Genomic DNA, 17,327 nt, shown 5'->3' with positions numbered 1-17,327 from the left:
GTTTGGAGCTAGAAGAGCACAGCAGGAAAGTTGATGTTTCAGGTTAGGCATAGGAAGGGGTAAGGGACTTCAGAAATAAATAGAGGAGGGGTGGGGCTGGGGAAGGTAAATGGGATGGTGATAGATGAGTGTAGGTAGGGAGTGGTGGGGATTGTTCATGGGAATGGGAGGGGCAGATAGGTGGGAACAAAGATGGACAGGTTATATCATGTCAAGGAGACCAGGATGAGGGAGAGCTGAGGCGATTTTGAAACTGGTGAATTCTATGTTTAGGCCATCAGGCTGTAGGCTCACGAGGCGGAATATGAGGTGCTGCTCCTCCATTTGCAGATGGTGTCATTGTAACACTGGAGGCGGCCCAGGATGGACATGTCAGCCAGGGAGTGGGGGTGGGAGAGTTAAAATGGTTGTTGACCAGAAAGTGTTGTCATTTGTTGCATACAGGGCACAGATACTCTACAGAACGGTCTACACTTGGTCTCACCGATGTAGAGGAAACCACACCGGGAGCAGCAGATACAATAGACCAGGTTGATGGATGTGTAGGTGAACCTCTGTCTAATATGGAGATCTAATCTCCATCCTCTCTCTCCCCCTATCTACTATCTAATATCACAATACAGATTGTGCTAGAGAGGGTGCAGAGGAGATTTACTACAATGATCAATGACCAAGATTAAAGAAGGGCCAGAAGGTTTAGAGGGGATGTGAGCAAATTATTTTGCACTCATAAGTGGTAGTGACAGAAATTCTCATAACATTTAAGAATTTAGATATGCACTTGCAAACGCTAAGAATGCAGGGCTATGTGCCAAGTAATGGAAAATGGAATTAGATCAGTTAGGTGGTTGTGTGAGACCAGCCAAGACACGTTGGGCCAAAAGACCTTTTTCTATGTTGTAGACATCCATGATTCTATGACCATTATCAATTTGAAAAGGTAAGCAGACTTACAATGAAAGGGTTATCCTCAACAAAAGTTTAAGCTTTATGATATGCTTTGTAGCATAGCTTTCACGGAGGTAGTAGCACTGGAATTTGTAACATCCAGACTTCATTGCGGGGCTGCTTATATTAGTCATGGATCATGTGACAAAGAGATAAGGTGAACAATTTGTAAGATGGTCGATGCAAATCTTTGGAAATGATGTACTGTAGATTAATATCTCTGTGACTGCAGCCAAATAATTTTTGAAACCATTGCACTGAACAAATAATCTATAATAAAAGTGGCAGTGGAAAATCATCCAGTTGTTTCCATTTCTGTCATAAAACAATTTTTGTACATTTCAGTTTTAGCTTTTAAATATCAATACCGCTGTACAAATAAGCCAATTAGTTTAATTGATTGCAGGAGTTGTAATTTAGATGTATGTTTGATTTTGCACACATCATGGAATAAAGACAGTATTCCTGCAATGAAATCAGCATGTTTAATTTTATCATGAAACAAAAAATTCAACTCTATATACTGAATGCATTATTTCTACAGTGTAAATAAATTTAACAATGGTCAAACATTATAGATTTTTAAGATTAAAGGAAAACCAGTGTTATAATATCGGAGTGTCACGCTTTTCAGGAAATGCTTAATTATAATGATCAATGCAGGGAGCTGTACTGGCACAGTGGTGCCACCCCTACCTGTCCAGGTTGAACCATGGAAGGACTTGATGATCAGTAGTAAGATCAAGACAGTTTCCTGGTCAGCCAGATTGTGTGAACATGCAAATTTTTGCCACAAGCATCATAAATCCAGCCTTAAATGGATTAAAGTAATTTAAATCTCATTTCTGAAACTATGTTAATTATATTCTGATTACTCATGTGGGGCACAGATTGACTAAATGAATTACAGGCACATTTCTAGGTTTAATATTCACCAGAAAATTAGATACCTAGCTCACAATAATTTCTGTATCTATTAATGTTCAAGCTGTTTTGTAGAATTCCCACAAAGCTCACATTTCTGAATGGAATGCATTTCTATTTACAGGTATTTCTCCTATAACATGACAGTTGCATTCTTGTGCGATCCCGTGCTATAGAAAATCACGTTATAGGCAAATCACTAGATTGTACAGTAGAAAGCTTGCATTATTTAAACAGTGTGCACTATTAATCAATTGCATTACAGCCAATTCATGTTAACAAAGCACACGTTATAGCAGAAATACCTGCAGTTATATTATTTGAAATTCAATGGCAACATCTTATCATGACTTCTTACAACTGTGACAAAATTTTAGTCACTAATTTTGTGACAATTTTATTAAACCACCTGTTTGTAACAGATGGTTGCATGAGTTGCTAATCTAAAAAGATTTTTTCAAACAATTAAACAAGCTACAGTTAGAATAAAAAGCATTGATTAGCAGTGGAATGTAAACTAAAATCATGGGATATCTTGAACTAATGCATGTGATAGTGATTTTGTGCAAAATCATCTTTTTAATTGAATTAAAAATACAGCAGAATATATATGTCTCCTCCATGCAAAATTAAACTCAGAATTCAAAAGCACACAATTTTCAAAAAGCTTTTAACACAGACATGTGAAATTCAACTATGAAGTTATCCAGGAATTACCAAAGGTAAAATGTATGTAGAAACAAAGCTTGCATATAATGTTTTATTCTAACAAATAAAGCCGCAGTCACACATCTTACAAAGAAGCCCTCCTACAGCAAGTTAATAAGCATTGTTAAAGGTAAAGTTCTCTCTGTTGAAAAAACTCTCAAGTCCAACTGAAAGGGATTTAGCAACATATTTCTTATTCATCAAAAGACATAATTATCTCCCTAACCGAGAGAAAACCAGTATTGTGTCCCTCCTTTTTTAGGTTCTGCAGTGCTATCAATTATGAACAGGACCACGAGAGAGCAAATCTGAAGCTGCGCACATCTGAAATACAACAGATGCTTGTAGGAATGTCTTTCTCCGTACCCTAAACTCCTACCTACAATGACTATCTTCAAGGAGCTGGGCTGCTCAGTGGCTGTCAATGTCAAAAGGCAGGTTTCATCAAAAAAAAGGAAAACATTCAAAGTCTTCACTCTTGACACATCAACTGAAACAAAATTCGTTGGAATTTTTGAGAACCATGAGAAGCACATTATTTCATCTTCAAGGTAAGCACTGGAATTTATCTTGAAGACTTTCTTGTCTTTTATGTTTAAGAAAAATGTATACAATATTCTCTAATAATTGCAAATCACTATCATAGAAGAGAATGCCCACCAGCTTCTTTCATTGAAGAGTTATTTTCTCGCTCCAAGACTTTAGCAACAAAGCATATTTCTCTCAAGTTAAAAGATGCACTTCAGTATTATGGACACAATTCAAAATAGTTAATAGTGCGCTGACTGTCTGAAATGGCAGAATTCTTCATTTCAGGAGGGTTGAGATGTTAGGCCATTTTTATCTGGCTGGAAGAAATGCTCTACCAGTGCATTCACCAAGTCATTGAGCTCCTCCTTCAGCTTCTCAAAGTCACTGGGAAAAGAGGTGACAATGCGTACATGTGCTTTAGTGAAACTAAACAATCTTGGAACAGTAACAACACATTTTACATACATTTAATTACTCAGTTCAAAATTAATGCATGTTATTTATGCTTAAAGAAGAATGTGTTTTATTAATCATCATATTTTGTTGCTTAATGGAAAATTACCAACTGAATTGTAAACATATTACAGGCAATGTATACTTCTCCATTCCTTACATGGCTGCATTGTAGAACTTTTCTCCCCTTCCTCTTTAAAATCTTAAGGTACAATCAAATGAACCTTCTGACTAAAGAATATGTTCAGTTCAGTTTTGACAGCCATCACAACTTAAAGCACATCTCTCTAGATTTCTGTTGTTTCTTCTAAAACCATGGCACTGTCACCAGTTTACTTACCAATGTTGCTATTTCTTTAGGCAACAAGCACCTCACATTTGTTGGATAAAGGCAAGGGCTGAGGCTCCTCCGGCAATGTACCTGGGGTTCCTTTGCCTGCCTGACTTTCGGTCACTTCCTCTGGTCCATGACCACCAATTAAGTCATAAAATAAATGTTACTTACCTGTTATAGCAATTTTACTTCCTGCTTCTGAACTTTAAGCACCTATTTGAAGGGAGCAATTTTTCTTACAAGTTTCATTGCAACTACTGTAGCTCAGAAATGAGAGCCGATCTTGTTTTGGTGGACTGCAGGTTTACTGTCTGAATCTGGAATGCTGCTGCCCAGTCACTGTGACTGCATTGGAATTTTGAATCTACCAATCAACTACAACTTCAGAAAAATGGATCATTGCCCAAAAAGACCAGCAAAGCAAAGACAGCCCTTTATAATGACGCACTGCATTAATTAGGCCAAACCCACACCAAAACTTAGAAATCCATATTTACTGTGAGATGAGCACCTGCAAGTTTTCCATCAGGAAGACAAAAATGCGAAGGTACAGATATTACCTGGTAGGTTCTGCCAATGAAACAGTCCCTCTCTACATGTACACACTACTGTTCTCTAACGTTTTACTCAACTTCCTGCCTGGTTACAGAGCATTGAGATGCAAGTGCCTTCCTGTAGTAGAATACTGAAGGAGGCCATGCCAGCTTGAATCCAATTCTCATGCTTTCTCCCCAGAGTCTTGTATTTGTTTTTGCATCACCACTTAAGTACAATTCAGATCACAACTGTGAAAAGAAAAATGTCTATCACACTGTCCTTTGTTTTTTTCTGGATTAGCTTCAGTCTATGTTTTCTGCTAAATTACATTCACGTCAATGGAAGCATTTTTTGTAAACTGCCAAATCCGTCATGATTTTGAACTCCTCTATCAAAACTCCTGGCACTTCATAAATGTTTAGCTGCTCTTCATAACTGCTCTACATTATTTATTTATAGAAGCAGAATGCAAATACTTTTTAAAATCTCCTAAACACCGTATCACTTTGCTCTTCCCTCAGTTAAAATTTCATTAGTCTTTTGTCTACCAGTGTCATGAGTCTGCCTTTAGCTTCCCAAAGTACAGGCAACAATCAATAACTTCAAAAGAAAACTGGGTGCAAGCAGGAAGTAAACTTGCAATGCCACAGGGATCGAGCAGGGAAATTGGAATGGACTGGCTTGGATTTCTTCCTGGAGGGATCCAGCAAGGACCTGACTGAGCAAATGAACTCCTTCTGGAGCTTTATATGATTATGACCTTTAGTATGTTATTATCCTCTTTGTCATTCAAAATTATGGTCAGTATGCCCAAGTAGATCAATAAACCCATATGACAATCAGCAATGTTTCTGATACCACGACTGGTGAGACAGTACTCTGTACCTCCCCCAAGTATGCAAAACGATCGTTCACTTATGCTTGCGAAAAAAAAGAACTGCCGATGATGGAAATCAAACAAAAATAGCAATTGCTGGAGGAATTAACAGGTCTAGCAATATCCGTGGAGAGAAACTACTAATGTTTTAGGTCCAGTGACCCTCCTTCGGCCTGGAGTTTCTCCAGCAATTTCTGTTTTTGTCTTCACTAGCATTCTCTTCTTTCTGTCCCTTGGCAATGTGACTTTTAAAATCCACATTGCTTACTTTAATACCACAGACTTTATTTCTGTTATCAAGTTTATTGTGTAGTACTTTATCAAACATCTTTTTGAAAGTCCATATATGCAAAATACAAACTTCAGTCCTCACTTCAAAGAACTAAATTAAGTACATCCAACATGATTTAATGTTAGCTACTAACATTTATAGCTCGTTTGCTGTACAGGCTTCCACTGTACTTTCACTAATCAGCTTGGACCTTTAAGGTATACTTGACCCTTTTACACTACCCTCCCAAGAGGAGGATAAACTCCTTCATTCAGAATTCTGAACCATGTACACAGCTCTGGAGGTCAACTCAGACACCAAGGGGTAAAGAGGAGAGCAGGAGTATGGTGTTAGAACAGAAGATCTGCCGTGTTCAGACTGAACTGTGGAATTGGCTTGATCAGCTGAATGGCCTACATTTGCTACTACTTTTTATGTTTTGCACATTTGGTAAAAGCATCATCTTACTGTTTCAGAGATAATGGGAACTGCAGATGCTGGAGATTCCAAGATAATAAAATGTGAGGCTGGATGAACACAGCAGGCCAAGCAGCATCTCAGGAGCACAAAAGCTGACGTTTCGGGCCTAGACCCTTCTTCAGAGAAGAAGGGTCTAGGCCCGAAACGTCAGCTTTTGTGCTCCTGAGATGCTGCTTGGCCTGCTGTGTTCATCCAGCCTCACATTTTATTATCTTACTGTTTCACTTTGGTCTTTATATCTTTAGCCATCCAGGGACCTCTAAGTGTTGATTACCTTACTTTTCTCCCCCCTTCTTACATCCACTCTGTAGTCAGACTCACCCAACTGTGAAGGCTCCCCATTGTTCAACTACTGTGTTCCCTATTTTGATGCTGATTCCAATTAACATGTACTAAATTCTTTACCAACTTCTTGAAATTAACCCTGATATACTTAAATAAATTGAGTTGTCTGGTTAGCATGCAAAACAATACTTTTCACTGTATCTTGGCACATGTGATAATAATAAATCAAATTCTTGACTGCAGTATTTCACATTTCATTGTTTTTGTCTTCCATAACTGTACCAAATCTAATATGACCGCTGTTCCCCAAATGCTCCCCACTGATACATTTTAATTTGTCTCACTTCATTTTCCAGAACCAGATCCAGTACAGCTTCTTCTTTGTTACTCATGCAGCCTACTGATCAAGAATGTTTCCTTGTACACATTACAGAAATTCCTACCCATCTCTGCCCTTCATACTATTACTAAACCAGTCTTTATTATGCTGATTCAAGACTTCATTTTCATACTTCATAGTCTTTCTCTAATTTGTTTGACTTGCTCCTTCCTAACATTTGATGGCAAGATTACACAGAGTTAGAACTGTTCCATAATTCTAACCAAAAATATCTGCTGACACCAGAATGGCATCACAAGAGGTCCGATGATCTATGATGCCCCCAGCGTCACAGTCAGCCTCAGCCTCTTGTCCTTACCTCTTTCTCTATCTTTCCTGAAAACTTTGTCACCAGGAATATTAAATTCCCAATCCTCCTTTCCTTTGACCAAATTATTGCCACTCGTTGCCCACATATCCCTTGCCTGCATCATACGAGATGGTCTAAAATCTTTAGCACACCATATGCGTTCATATCAATACCTTAGATTGCCACACAATTTCCCCATCTGGCCTTCATTTCTCAACTATTCTTCCTAAAGACTATCCTTCCTTGTTGGTGTCTCAGCATTCTACACACTTTGTACCTCCTTCTGGATCCGTCCTGCTACACAAACAATAATAAACTATTGAAATCCTGCCATATAGGACTGGTTAACTTCCCACCAGAATACTACCACCAGATGCATTTAGGTGCAACATTCCATCCTGAACAGGAGCCTTTTCCCAAGAATTCAAAGTTCTCTATCTTGCATCATTTCTCCAGCGACGTGTTAAATTGGTTTTACCCAATTCTTACCAGCTTGTGACACCAGCAATAAATCCAGACATGACCATCTTTGAGGTCCTATTTTAATTTTCTCCCTTTTAAAATGCTAAGAACAGGACCTCCATACTTCAATTCCAACAATTTCCACATTGTTAGCGCTCCAAATTCCACCCCCTACAAATCTTCTGTACTGTCTCAGTAATGTCCTTTATTTATTCTGGCACCATGGAGGCAATAAATAAGTTAGTAGTTTGAAAAACACATCTTTCCCATTAATGACCAAATCCCTGATTACTTTCTACTCTTTGGGAGCATTTGTCCTCACATAGCTATTTACTCCGTACATTTAACACAAATAGAAACAAAGAGCTGGCATCGATAAAGCTGATGATAAAATGCTCGGCACAGTTCAGGGAGACACTTTCCATCTTTTGCAAAGCGCTAACCTTATCTAGTAAAATGGAGAAGTGAGAAATTCGGATCTTCAGATTGAAATTACTTCCCTTTCATATTTTCCATAATGTTATTTTAAATGTTGTGATATTGCCTGGGTGGAAACAGTATCCCAACTGACTGGGATTTCGAGAACTCAACATGGTAGGGAAAATTAAAGCAGCGTTAGTGTGAAAGGCTGTTTCTGGTTGACTGAGCGACCTGAAACTACGTTATAATAATTTGGAAGCAGCACAAACTTCAGTTCTGAAATTAATTTCCAGCCCTTTGGTGATTTGACTTTCATGCGTTTGCTGTGATCAGAGGAAGAGAAAAAGCTTCAGCTACTTTTTTTTTCTTAGAAATAGTTCTGCCTCCATTTTTTTTTAAAAAATAGCACTGGAGCCACCCAAATGGGTACAACATAAAGGTATTAGCTGTATGTCAATTTGCCAGATTTTCAAAAAACAGGAAACAGGAACATGACTGTAATTCAGACAGACAGTGCAGCAAAACTGCACAATTTACATTTTAAGGCTCCTCACACAGTGGGAAACTTTCCAACAACCCCTAGTTGTAGTTAAACTAACAGTGCTAGCGAATAAAAATTTGCAAACAGCATGTGCAGGAGAAAATCCACGAGCAAAAGCTTAGATCTGGTTAGAGTTTGCAAAAAGTTACCAAATTACTACAGAATAACTTAAATATTTAACTTGTCTGAAATGAATGCTAAGCACCCTTTAGTTAAACAAGAACATCAAAAAAAACCTCATCACAACAACAAGATCTTTGTAAATTCTTTGATATTTACAAATTTAATATACTTAAAGCTTGCAGTCTCAGGAGATTAATTATACCTCAACCAAATTTTAAAAGTTAAATCAATTAAAAAAGGACCTACTTTCCTAAAAGCCTGACAGTTAAAAGGTAGATATTTGAGGATTTGTGTACAAAAATATTGAAAATGTCAGAAATGGATATGAAGTGGTGGAATTTCTGGCAGATTTTCTGCATATTTCAAGCTATTAGTACGTGGTTTTCTCTCTCCAGATATTCCAGCATAGGCACTCTTTCTCAATTAGAACATAGAACATTACAGCACAGTACAGGCCCTTCGGGTCTCGATGTTGTGCTGACCTGCCATACCAATCTGAAGCCCATCTAACCTACACTATTCCATGTCCGTCCATATGCTTGTCCAATGACGACTTAAATGTACCTAAAGTTGGTGAATCTACTACCATTGCAGGCAAAACATTCCATACACGTCCTACTCTCTGAGTAAAGAAAGTACCACATACAAACTGAAATCAAAGCAAAAAATTTTTTTCCTTTATTCATTAACGGCTTGAGGACGTTGCTGGCTAGGCAGCATTTATTTTCCATCCATAATTGCCCAAAGGGCAGTTCAGAGTCAACCATATTGCTGTGGGTCTGGAGTCACATGTAGGCCAGACCAGGTAAGGACAGTGGTTTCTTTCCCTAAAGGGCATTAAGTGAACCAGATGGATTTTTCTGACAATCGACAATAGATTCATGGTTGTTATTAGATTAACTACAGATATTTTATTGAATTCAAATTCCACCATCTGCCGTGGTAGGATTTGAACCTAGGTTCCCAGGGTGTTATCGGGGTCTCTGGATTAACAGTCCTGTGATAATATCACTAGGCCATTACCTCCCCTATTGCTACTTTTGAAAAGATAAACTGTTACCTATTTCCAGGTGGTGCACACAACTCTGCATAATATTTAATTTTTGGCTCTGTCCCACTAGTTCTCATTGTGGCTACACATCCATTCTTGAACGTGAAAGTGATCATCTGGCTGCTTTTACTAGTAGGAAGCACCTAAAATAGAGACTCAGTTAGTAAAAAGTCTTTCGATTATCATTCTTTAGGATAAAATCAAAAATGCAGGTTATGAATAACATTATTTTACACGTTTAAACACATTGTAGGTTTGCAATATAGGCTCTTTGTGCCAGATGGGCTATTTTAACTCCTGTAATTTTTACCATTTTTTCATACTATTGCTTCACTGGAAGTTTATTTCTGCAATATATTTATAAAAATATTTTCTCCAAAGTACTAACAGTGTCTTACAGAATTTAAAACAGAGTTGCCCAGGAAGGCATCAATATTTAGACTCAAGTTTTCAAATCTTGTCTACATAATGTGATTAAATTAAATGTAGACATTTCTGCTATTTAGGTCACCCTTACAAGTTGTTTAAAACAGATTGAACAATCTTAAAATATTAAAAATGTTGCTTAGTTGATTAAAAGTTACCAGAGCACATTTCTCGATAACTGAAAGAACCAAAAAGTATAAGCACATGAAAGTTAGCACTGCTGTAACTTTGTTTCTAAAAGTATCACCAGTTCCCTCTGCTGTTGAATTCACAGAACGTCACTTACAGCCTTTTTGTCTGATTGACTACTATCGTAGCCGGTGGTTAAATCTCGGATGTCAGATATTTCAAATGAACCACAGGTCTTGGGGTATTGATTTGTTTCATCATAATTTCGCAAATTCTGGAATAATTGATTGATTATCTCAGGCTTATGGCAGATAAAGTATGAAGCCTTAGAAAGATGATAACCATATCTAAATTAGGAAAGAGAAAGTAAGATAATTAAATATTATATGACTAACTTTTATTCCACGCAGACTAGCAAAAAATTACATACACTGCTGCATTTCAAAAAATAAACAACACTTGTGCCGGGACAAAAACAGAAGTTGTTGGAAAAGCTCAGCAGGTCTAGCAGCATCTATGATAAAAAAAAATCAGTTTACGTTTTGGGTCCGGTGACCCTTCCTCGGAACACTCTTCACAGATGCTGCCAGACCTGTTAAGTTTTTCCAGCAACTTCTGCTTTTGCTCCTGATTTACAGGATCCAAAGTTCTTTCAGTTTTCACCAAACTTGATCCTAGAATGACAGAACTCTCCTACAGAGAGAGATTTAGGAAACTGAGCCTGTATTCTCTGGAATTTGAAGAACGAGATGTACACTACTCGTTACATCTTGTCAACCAGGAGAAAATATTCCTTCTCGCCTGCTCTGTTTCCTATTAGCCAGCCGGTCTTCTATTCATATCAATTTGTTATCTCCAACATCATTAGCTTTTAATTTCTGCAAAAACTTTTGATCTAGCATCTTATCACATGCCTTCTGAAAATCTAGCAGTCCATTTACTTGCTCCTCTTCATCCACTGCACGTTACTTCCTCAAACAGCTCCAGTTAATTAGTTAAATTTTTTTTCCCACAAAACTACGCTGGCTCTACCTTATTAAACTTGAACTTTTCTTAGTGGTCTGCTATCATGTCTTTAATAACAGCTAAGATTTCCCTATAAACAGACAGTAAGTGAACTGCTCTAATTTCCTGCTTTCTGCTCCCTACCCCTTTGAATGAAGAGGTTATGCTGATCTTTCTCCTATTTAATGGAAGTCTCCTCCATCTAAAGAATTTCGCAAAATTAAACCAATTCATCAGTTATCTGACTAATCATTTCTTTTGAAATACTTAGGTGAAGATGTTAAAACAACAAGAAAACGATGCTACACAAACATTCCCATCCTTAATGATCGAGAAACTCAGCATATCGGTGCAAAAAACAGCATAGCCATCTTCAGACTGAAGTGCTGAGCAAACACTGTGGCTTGGTCTCTTCCGGAGGTTCCTGACATTGCAGAAGCCAGTCTTCACCGATTTGATTCTTTTTACATCGTATAAAAATAGGCTGGATGCATTCAGACTTAACAAGGTCTTGCTGCAATGCTAAAGACATGAGCTTCAGACTAAGCTGTTCGAATAGGATACAATACTGGCATCTATCCAACAACATTGAAAATTACCCAGGTATGTCCTTTCTACAAGCATCAGAATAAATTCAAAGCTGCCAATTACTGCCACATATCAGTTTATATCTCTACCGACTCAGTGACAAACGGTGATGTTGGCTCTATAATCAAGTTGCACTAACTCGGCAATACCTGCTCACGAATACTCAGTTCAGGGCCACTCAACTCCTGATTCCATCATGGTTCAGACATTGACAAAAGAGCTAAACTCGAAAGGTGAAGTAGCAGTGACAGTTCTTGACATCATGGCTGCATTTGACTGAGTATGGCATCAGGAAGCCCTAGCAAAACTAGAGTCAATGGGAATCAGTGAGAAATCGCTCCACTGGTTGGAAACCATAATGGTTGTTTGAAATTGAGCATCTCCATCTCAGGAACATTCTCCTAGTCATGAAGGCAGTAGCCAAGTTTGCAAATGATCTCGAAGAAAGATGAAATGAAGCTGTTTAGAGACAATATCTTGTTTCTACTTACTCTTCATAAATTGCTTTGAGCTGCTGGGTCAGAGTGGTATTCTTGGCTGCCAAATAGCTAGCCATTTCTGCAACAATAGCTGCAGCACTAACACCATCTTTATCCAGGACAAACTCAGTTGACATATATCCTACATTTTGCACACAAAAAAAGATAAACCGCTTAATACATATTTCTTTCAAGAGCACCCACTGAAGCAAGACTAGATTCAAATATGAATAATCTTCATTAGAGTTTGCCACATTTCTAAATTTAATTTCTAAGTTTCTAAGCCTGAATTCTGATGAAAGATAACATCTGAAATGTTAATTGTTTTTTCTCCAGGAAAAGTGAGTTGAATTGACAAATTCACTCACCAGTACAAATAGAAATATTTAAATTAAGTACATCAATGGGAGATAATGTCAACTAAAAGAAAAAATCCCCAAAATAATCAGTGATGTAGCATCAATACAATTTCAGTTTCAGGGTGGAAGACATAATGGCCAATTCTTGCACTTCATATTGGTCAAGCTGCCTGAACAATTTTCATGCACTTCACTGTAATGAATTAAAAAAAAATTAGTCAATGCAGTAGAATTTAAACTGCATGTTTATTAGACATAAGAAATATATGATCCCAAACAAATAATTAAAATCATTCGGACAGAAAAAAATTCCCAACCACAGACACTCCCGAGTTATCTAAACCCTTGAAGTTCTTTTTAACGTGATTTCAATTCCAGCCAACTCCCAAAGTTATAGACATTTGTCAACAGATGAATTTTTTCTGATGGAATTTACAGCGTTCTAATCAGACTTTTGTTGATTGCACGGGAAAACGCCCACATAAAAAAGAAAGCTGCAAGCAAATAAAATGGTTAATAACAGTCTCACCAATTGCTTCTTCAAAGGCAAAAAGTACTGTATTGCCCATATCTATAAGTTCTTTAGCTTTGTTTCCCATCCATTTAAAGCCTGTTAAGGTTTCCTAAAAAAAAGAAAAAAAAATCAGAATCTAGTTCTCTTAAAATCACACTAATACCAGTGGTAAATTAAAACTGTTTCTCTCATACATGACATAATTGTCCTTTGTGTTTTGAGGCAAGAGAAAAGGTGGTTGGGGGGGGGGGGTGGAGAACGTTTTTCAGCATTCTTTTACTCATCTCAACCTTTAGTATGGAACTGGCCCAGACCACAAACATTTCTGTGAATTCAATCATTTACATGCAGAACGTCTGATGGCTAAGTGGGCACAGCAGCCTACCCTTCAGTGATGCACCAAGAGTAATTAAAATGGTTCTCATACAAAAAAAAAATTCAACTATCAATCAAAGCTAAGATTTAAATACAGAAATGCAGCATCAACACTGCACCAACTATATGTCACAACTGATTTCAATTTTCGTAAATCTAATAGAAAATATCAAATGGGAAAAGTAGAAGAACAGCTAATTACCTATACATGAACAAGAGACCAACCGAGTGGATTTTACAGTAGAAGTAGCAGTGCAGTTCATCACAGGTTATGAAATGGAAAATCTCAAAAGACAACTAGGGATGGGTAATAAAATGCAGGTGCAGGCAGTGATGCCTACAAATTAAGAACTTTTTTCTTTAAAGGGAATTGTGAAATTATAAAAATATGGCCAATAGCAGAAGTTATTGAGGTTCAAACAGGTTTGTCAGGTTTATGCAGAAGTCCTTCCTTTGGAAAATTACAGACATGTTTGCAACTGTCAACAAGGATAGCTCTTCAATAATAAAAAAAAAGAGGTCATACTAAATAGCTTTGGAATTTAAAAAAACTAAATTCCACAATTAGGTGAGTTCATAGAAAATTTGGTAAACGATGCAGAAGATCATGTGAAAGGCTGCTATTGTTTGCAATATAGTGACTGAATGACAATTTGAAGCAAATGATACTGAGCACCTTAATGGCCAACTTTAGCTTTTCTGCCCAGATGAATTGTCCAAGTTCTAACCCCGATTATTGCATGGAGAGGAAATAGAAACCATTAGCAACTGTGTTGTTCTTTAGATACACTCCACCAATAAGTTACCATAATTTCAGAAACTGGGTTTGAAAAGCATATTCCTCCTTCAAAACAATATTACACAGACAATGAATCAACACCACCATAAAATCACCAGTGGGAAAGCTGGGATTTGCCCAAGTACACAATTACCTGCTATATGTTTACATCACCAAATTGGATATTTTACCCAACATGAAGAATATTCTTCCTTCTTTGCAGCAGAAATGCCATAAACAACTTCCATAACTGAACAAAAAACACTATGTTCATCTATTTCCAGTTGAGCCACACAAATGGTAAAGTTAGCAGATATCAGGGGGTAACCCAATCTGCTGAAGCCATCCTGTTTCACAGTGCAAAAACAGCAACTGCAACTCTGGGTAACCAATCTCAAACAGTTTCACTTCACCAACACCTTCCACCCCAACCCCAAGTTCACTTGAACCATCTCCAACACATCCCTCACCTTTCTGGACATCTGTCTCCATCTCAGGCAACCACCTAGAAACCAATGTCCATTTCAAGCCCACTGACTCCCACAGCTACCTAGAATACACCTCCTCTCACCCATCTTACTGCAAAAATTCCATTCCTTATTCCCAACTCCTTCGCCTCCGCCACATCTGCTCCCATGATGAGGCATTCCACTCCTGTACATCCCGGATGTCCTCGTTCAAGGACTGCAACATCCCCCCGCCCCCCGCAGTGGTCGAGAACACCCTCAACCTTGTCTTCCGCATTTACAGCGATTCATCCCTCACACCCCGCCCCCACAATAACCGCCAAAAGAGAATCCCCCTAATCCTCACATACCACCCCACCAACCTCCGGACACAATGCATCATCCTCCGAAAATGGCTGGAGAAGATACAATCTGACCCCACCACTAAAGACATGTTTCCATTACCCACTCTTGTCTGCCTTCTGGAGAGACCACTCTCTCCGTGACTCCCTTGCCCGCTCCACACTCCCCTCCAACCCCACCACACCCGGCACTTACCCCTGCAACCGCAGGAAGTGCTACACTTGCCCCCATATCACCTCCCTCACCCCCAACCCAGGCCCCAAGACGACTTTTCACATCAAGCAGATGTTCACCTGCGCATCTGCTAATGTGGTATACTGCATCTGCTGTACCCATTGTGGCTTCCTTTACATTGGGGAAACCAAGCGGAGGCTTGGGGACCGCTTTGCGGAACACCTACGCTCAGTTTGCAATAAAGAACTGCACCTCCCAGTCGCGAGCCATTTTAACTCGCCCTCCCATTCCTTAGATGACATGTCCATCATGGGCCTCCTGCAGTGCCACAATGATGCCACCCGTAGGTTGCAGCAACAGCAACTCATATTCCACTTGGGAACCCTGCAGCCCAATGGTATCAATGTGGACTTCAAAAGCTTCAAAATCTCCCCTCCCCCCACTGCATCTCAAAACCAGCCCAGCTTGTCCCCGCCTCCCTAACCTGTTCTTCCTTTCACCTGTCCCCTCCTCCCACCTCAAGCCGCACCTCCATTCCCACCTACTAACCTCATCACGACCCCTTGATCTGTCCGTCCTCCCCGGACTGATCTATCCCCTCCCTACTCTCCACTTCTCCTATCTTCTCCTCCAGCCATTTTCAGTCCACCTCCCCCTCTCTCCCTATTTATTTCAGAATCCTCTCCCCATCTCCCTTTTCTGATGAAGGGTCTAGGCCCGAAACGTTTGTGCTCCTAAGATGCTGCTTGGCCTGCTGTATTCATCCAGCTCCACACTTTGTTATCTTGGATTCTCCAACATCTGCAGTTCCCATTATCTCCTTCATGGAACACAGCACGACTTACATGACCGTGATCCTCAGCAGGCCTTAAGCTCTTGGTTGTTGAAACCCAGAAAACCTCAAGTGAAGACAAATATTCAATCATAATTCTGTGAAGATCACTTAGCTGTTCTGAATGGTCCTCTTTTCTACACAAACCCCTTGATTCCTCTGTTAGGTTGTCTCCTGTCTAATTTCCATTTAAAGGGAATCTAATTATGTGTTTATAGTGGAGAATCTGCCCAGTGGAATATTTTTGCAATCACTTTAATGTTTGCCTTCTTATTACTATTGTAATGGTCTAGAGGAAGATCATTAATTTTCGAAAATAAATGTGAACTTCCAGTTATTCACTGGAAGAGACACTCAAGATTTCAACCTTTAAAGAACCTCTTACAGCACAAGATTAAAAAAGCAGTTACTACTAACTTAATATTTCCGTAAGATGTTAACCTTAAAGCCTGAAAGCTCAACGAAAGATCAAGATACTACATTTTCTTTATATCTCCACTGAAGAGATCTTCTGTACTTTCTAGGATGTAAATGGTCTCTTCACTTCACTTTGAACAAAAGCACTATGCCGGAGCACTCAGGAATTCATCTAGTCCTAGTGTTGTCCTAGTCCTAGTGTTTCAGTGTTAACTGAAGCACAAAGTTTCCTGGGATCCTACACCAGCAGTCTGCCAGGTGGTAAGTGGATACTCAGCTCAAGCATGGGCTTTACTGCCTTCTTGCTAAGTAGTCTACTATTATAAAGGGCAGCTTTTTCGCCCTCACTTCTATCTTGTTCCAGCTCCAGATGTAAGCTGACAATTTCAAAGCTGCTTCAAAGTGAACTCTCTCTGAAAAGACAGTTTGAAAACAAAGGATCACCTCCCTGCAATCTATCCCCTTGGCAACATGGTATACTTGCCATGTCCCTCCCAGAAAGAGTTTTAAATTGACCAATTTAAATTCCCAAACTTGTCCTTTGATCATTTAAATAGACTAGCAGCATGCCCTATGATCATTGAACTGGTGGACAAAGGCTGTCCAATATCTGTAAGTAAATAAATATTCACAAATTTTTACATGTAATATATTTAAAGATTAAATTTTGATGAACAATTACAACACCTCGTTTATTTAAAATAGTGTTAAATGGTATTTGGCTTGGGTAGTAACTGGTATTGTTCCAAGGTGTCCACGTTTTACCCCTATTCACAAGGAGAGAATACTATGTTTGAAAGTATATTAA

At 38.7% G+C, this 17,327-nt stretch overlaps 1 protein-coding gene across 1 annotated transcript in view; it reads right to left on the bottom strand.

Moving 5' to 3' along the window:
- Nucleotides 1-1,442: 1,442 nt before the first annotated feature.
- The window catches only part of pgm2 (phosphoglucomutase 2), a 50,128-nt gene continuing 34,243 nt past the window's right edge, over nt 1,443-17,327 (bottom strand). Inside the window, exons 10-14 of the mRNA XM_048530968.2 lie at nt 13,150-13,243; nt 12,274-12,403; nt 10,347-10,536; nt 9,644-9,777; nt 1,443-3,495 (exon numbers count right to left, since the gene is read on the bottom strand). Coding sequence (XP_048386925.1) covers nt 3,393-3,495; nt 9,644-9,777; nt 10,347-10,536; nt 12,274-12,403; nt 13,150-13,243 — 651 coding nt within the window. The 3' untranslated portion in view covers nt 1,443-3,392. The remainder of the gene's footprint in view (nt 3,496-9,643; nt 9,778-10,346; nt 10,537-12,273; nt 12,404-13,149; nt 13,244-17,327) is intronic.

Source organism: Stegostoma tigrinum, chromosome 1 (genome assembly GCF_030684315.1).
Source record: "Stegostoma tigrinum isolate sSteTig4 chromosome 1, sSteTig4.hap1, whole genome shotgun sequence".
In the NCBI taxonomy this organism is placed as follows: Eukaryota; Metazoa; Chordata; class Chondrichthyes; order Orectolobiformes; family Stegostomatidae; genus Stegostoma; species Stegostoma tigrinum.
The sequence above is the reverse complement of the archived record's forward strand: the minus strand, read 5'-3'. Positions and strand labels throughout refer to the sequence as shown.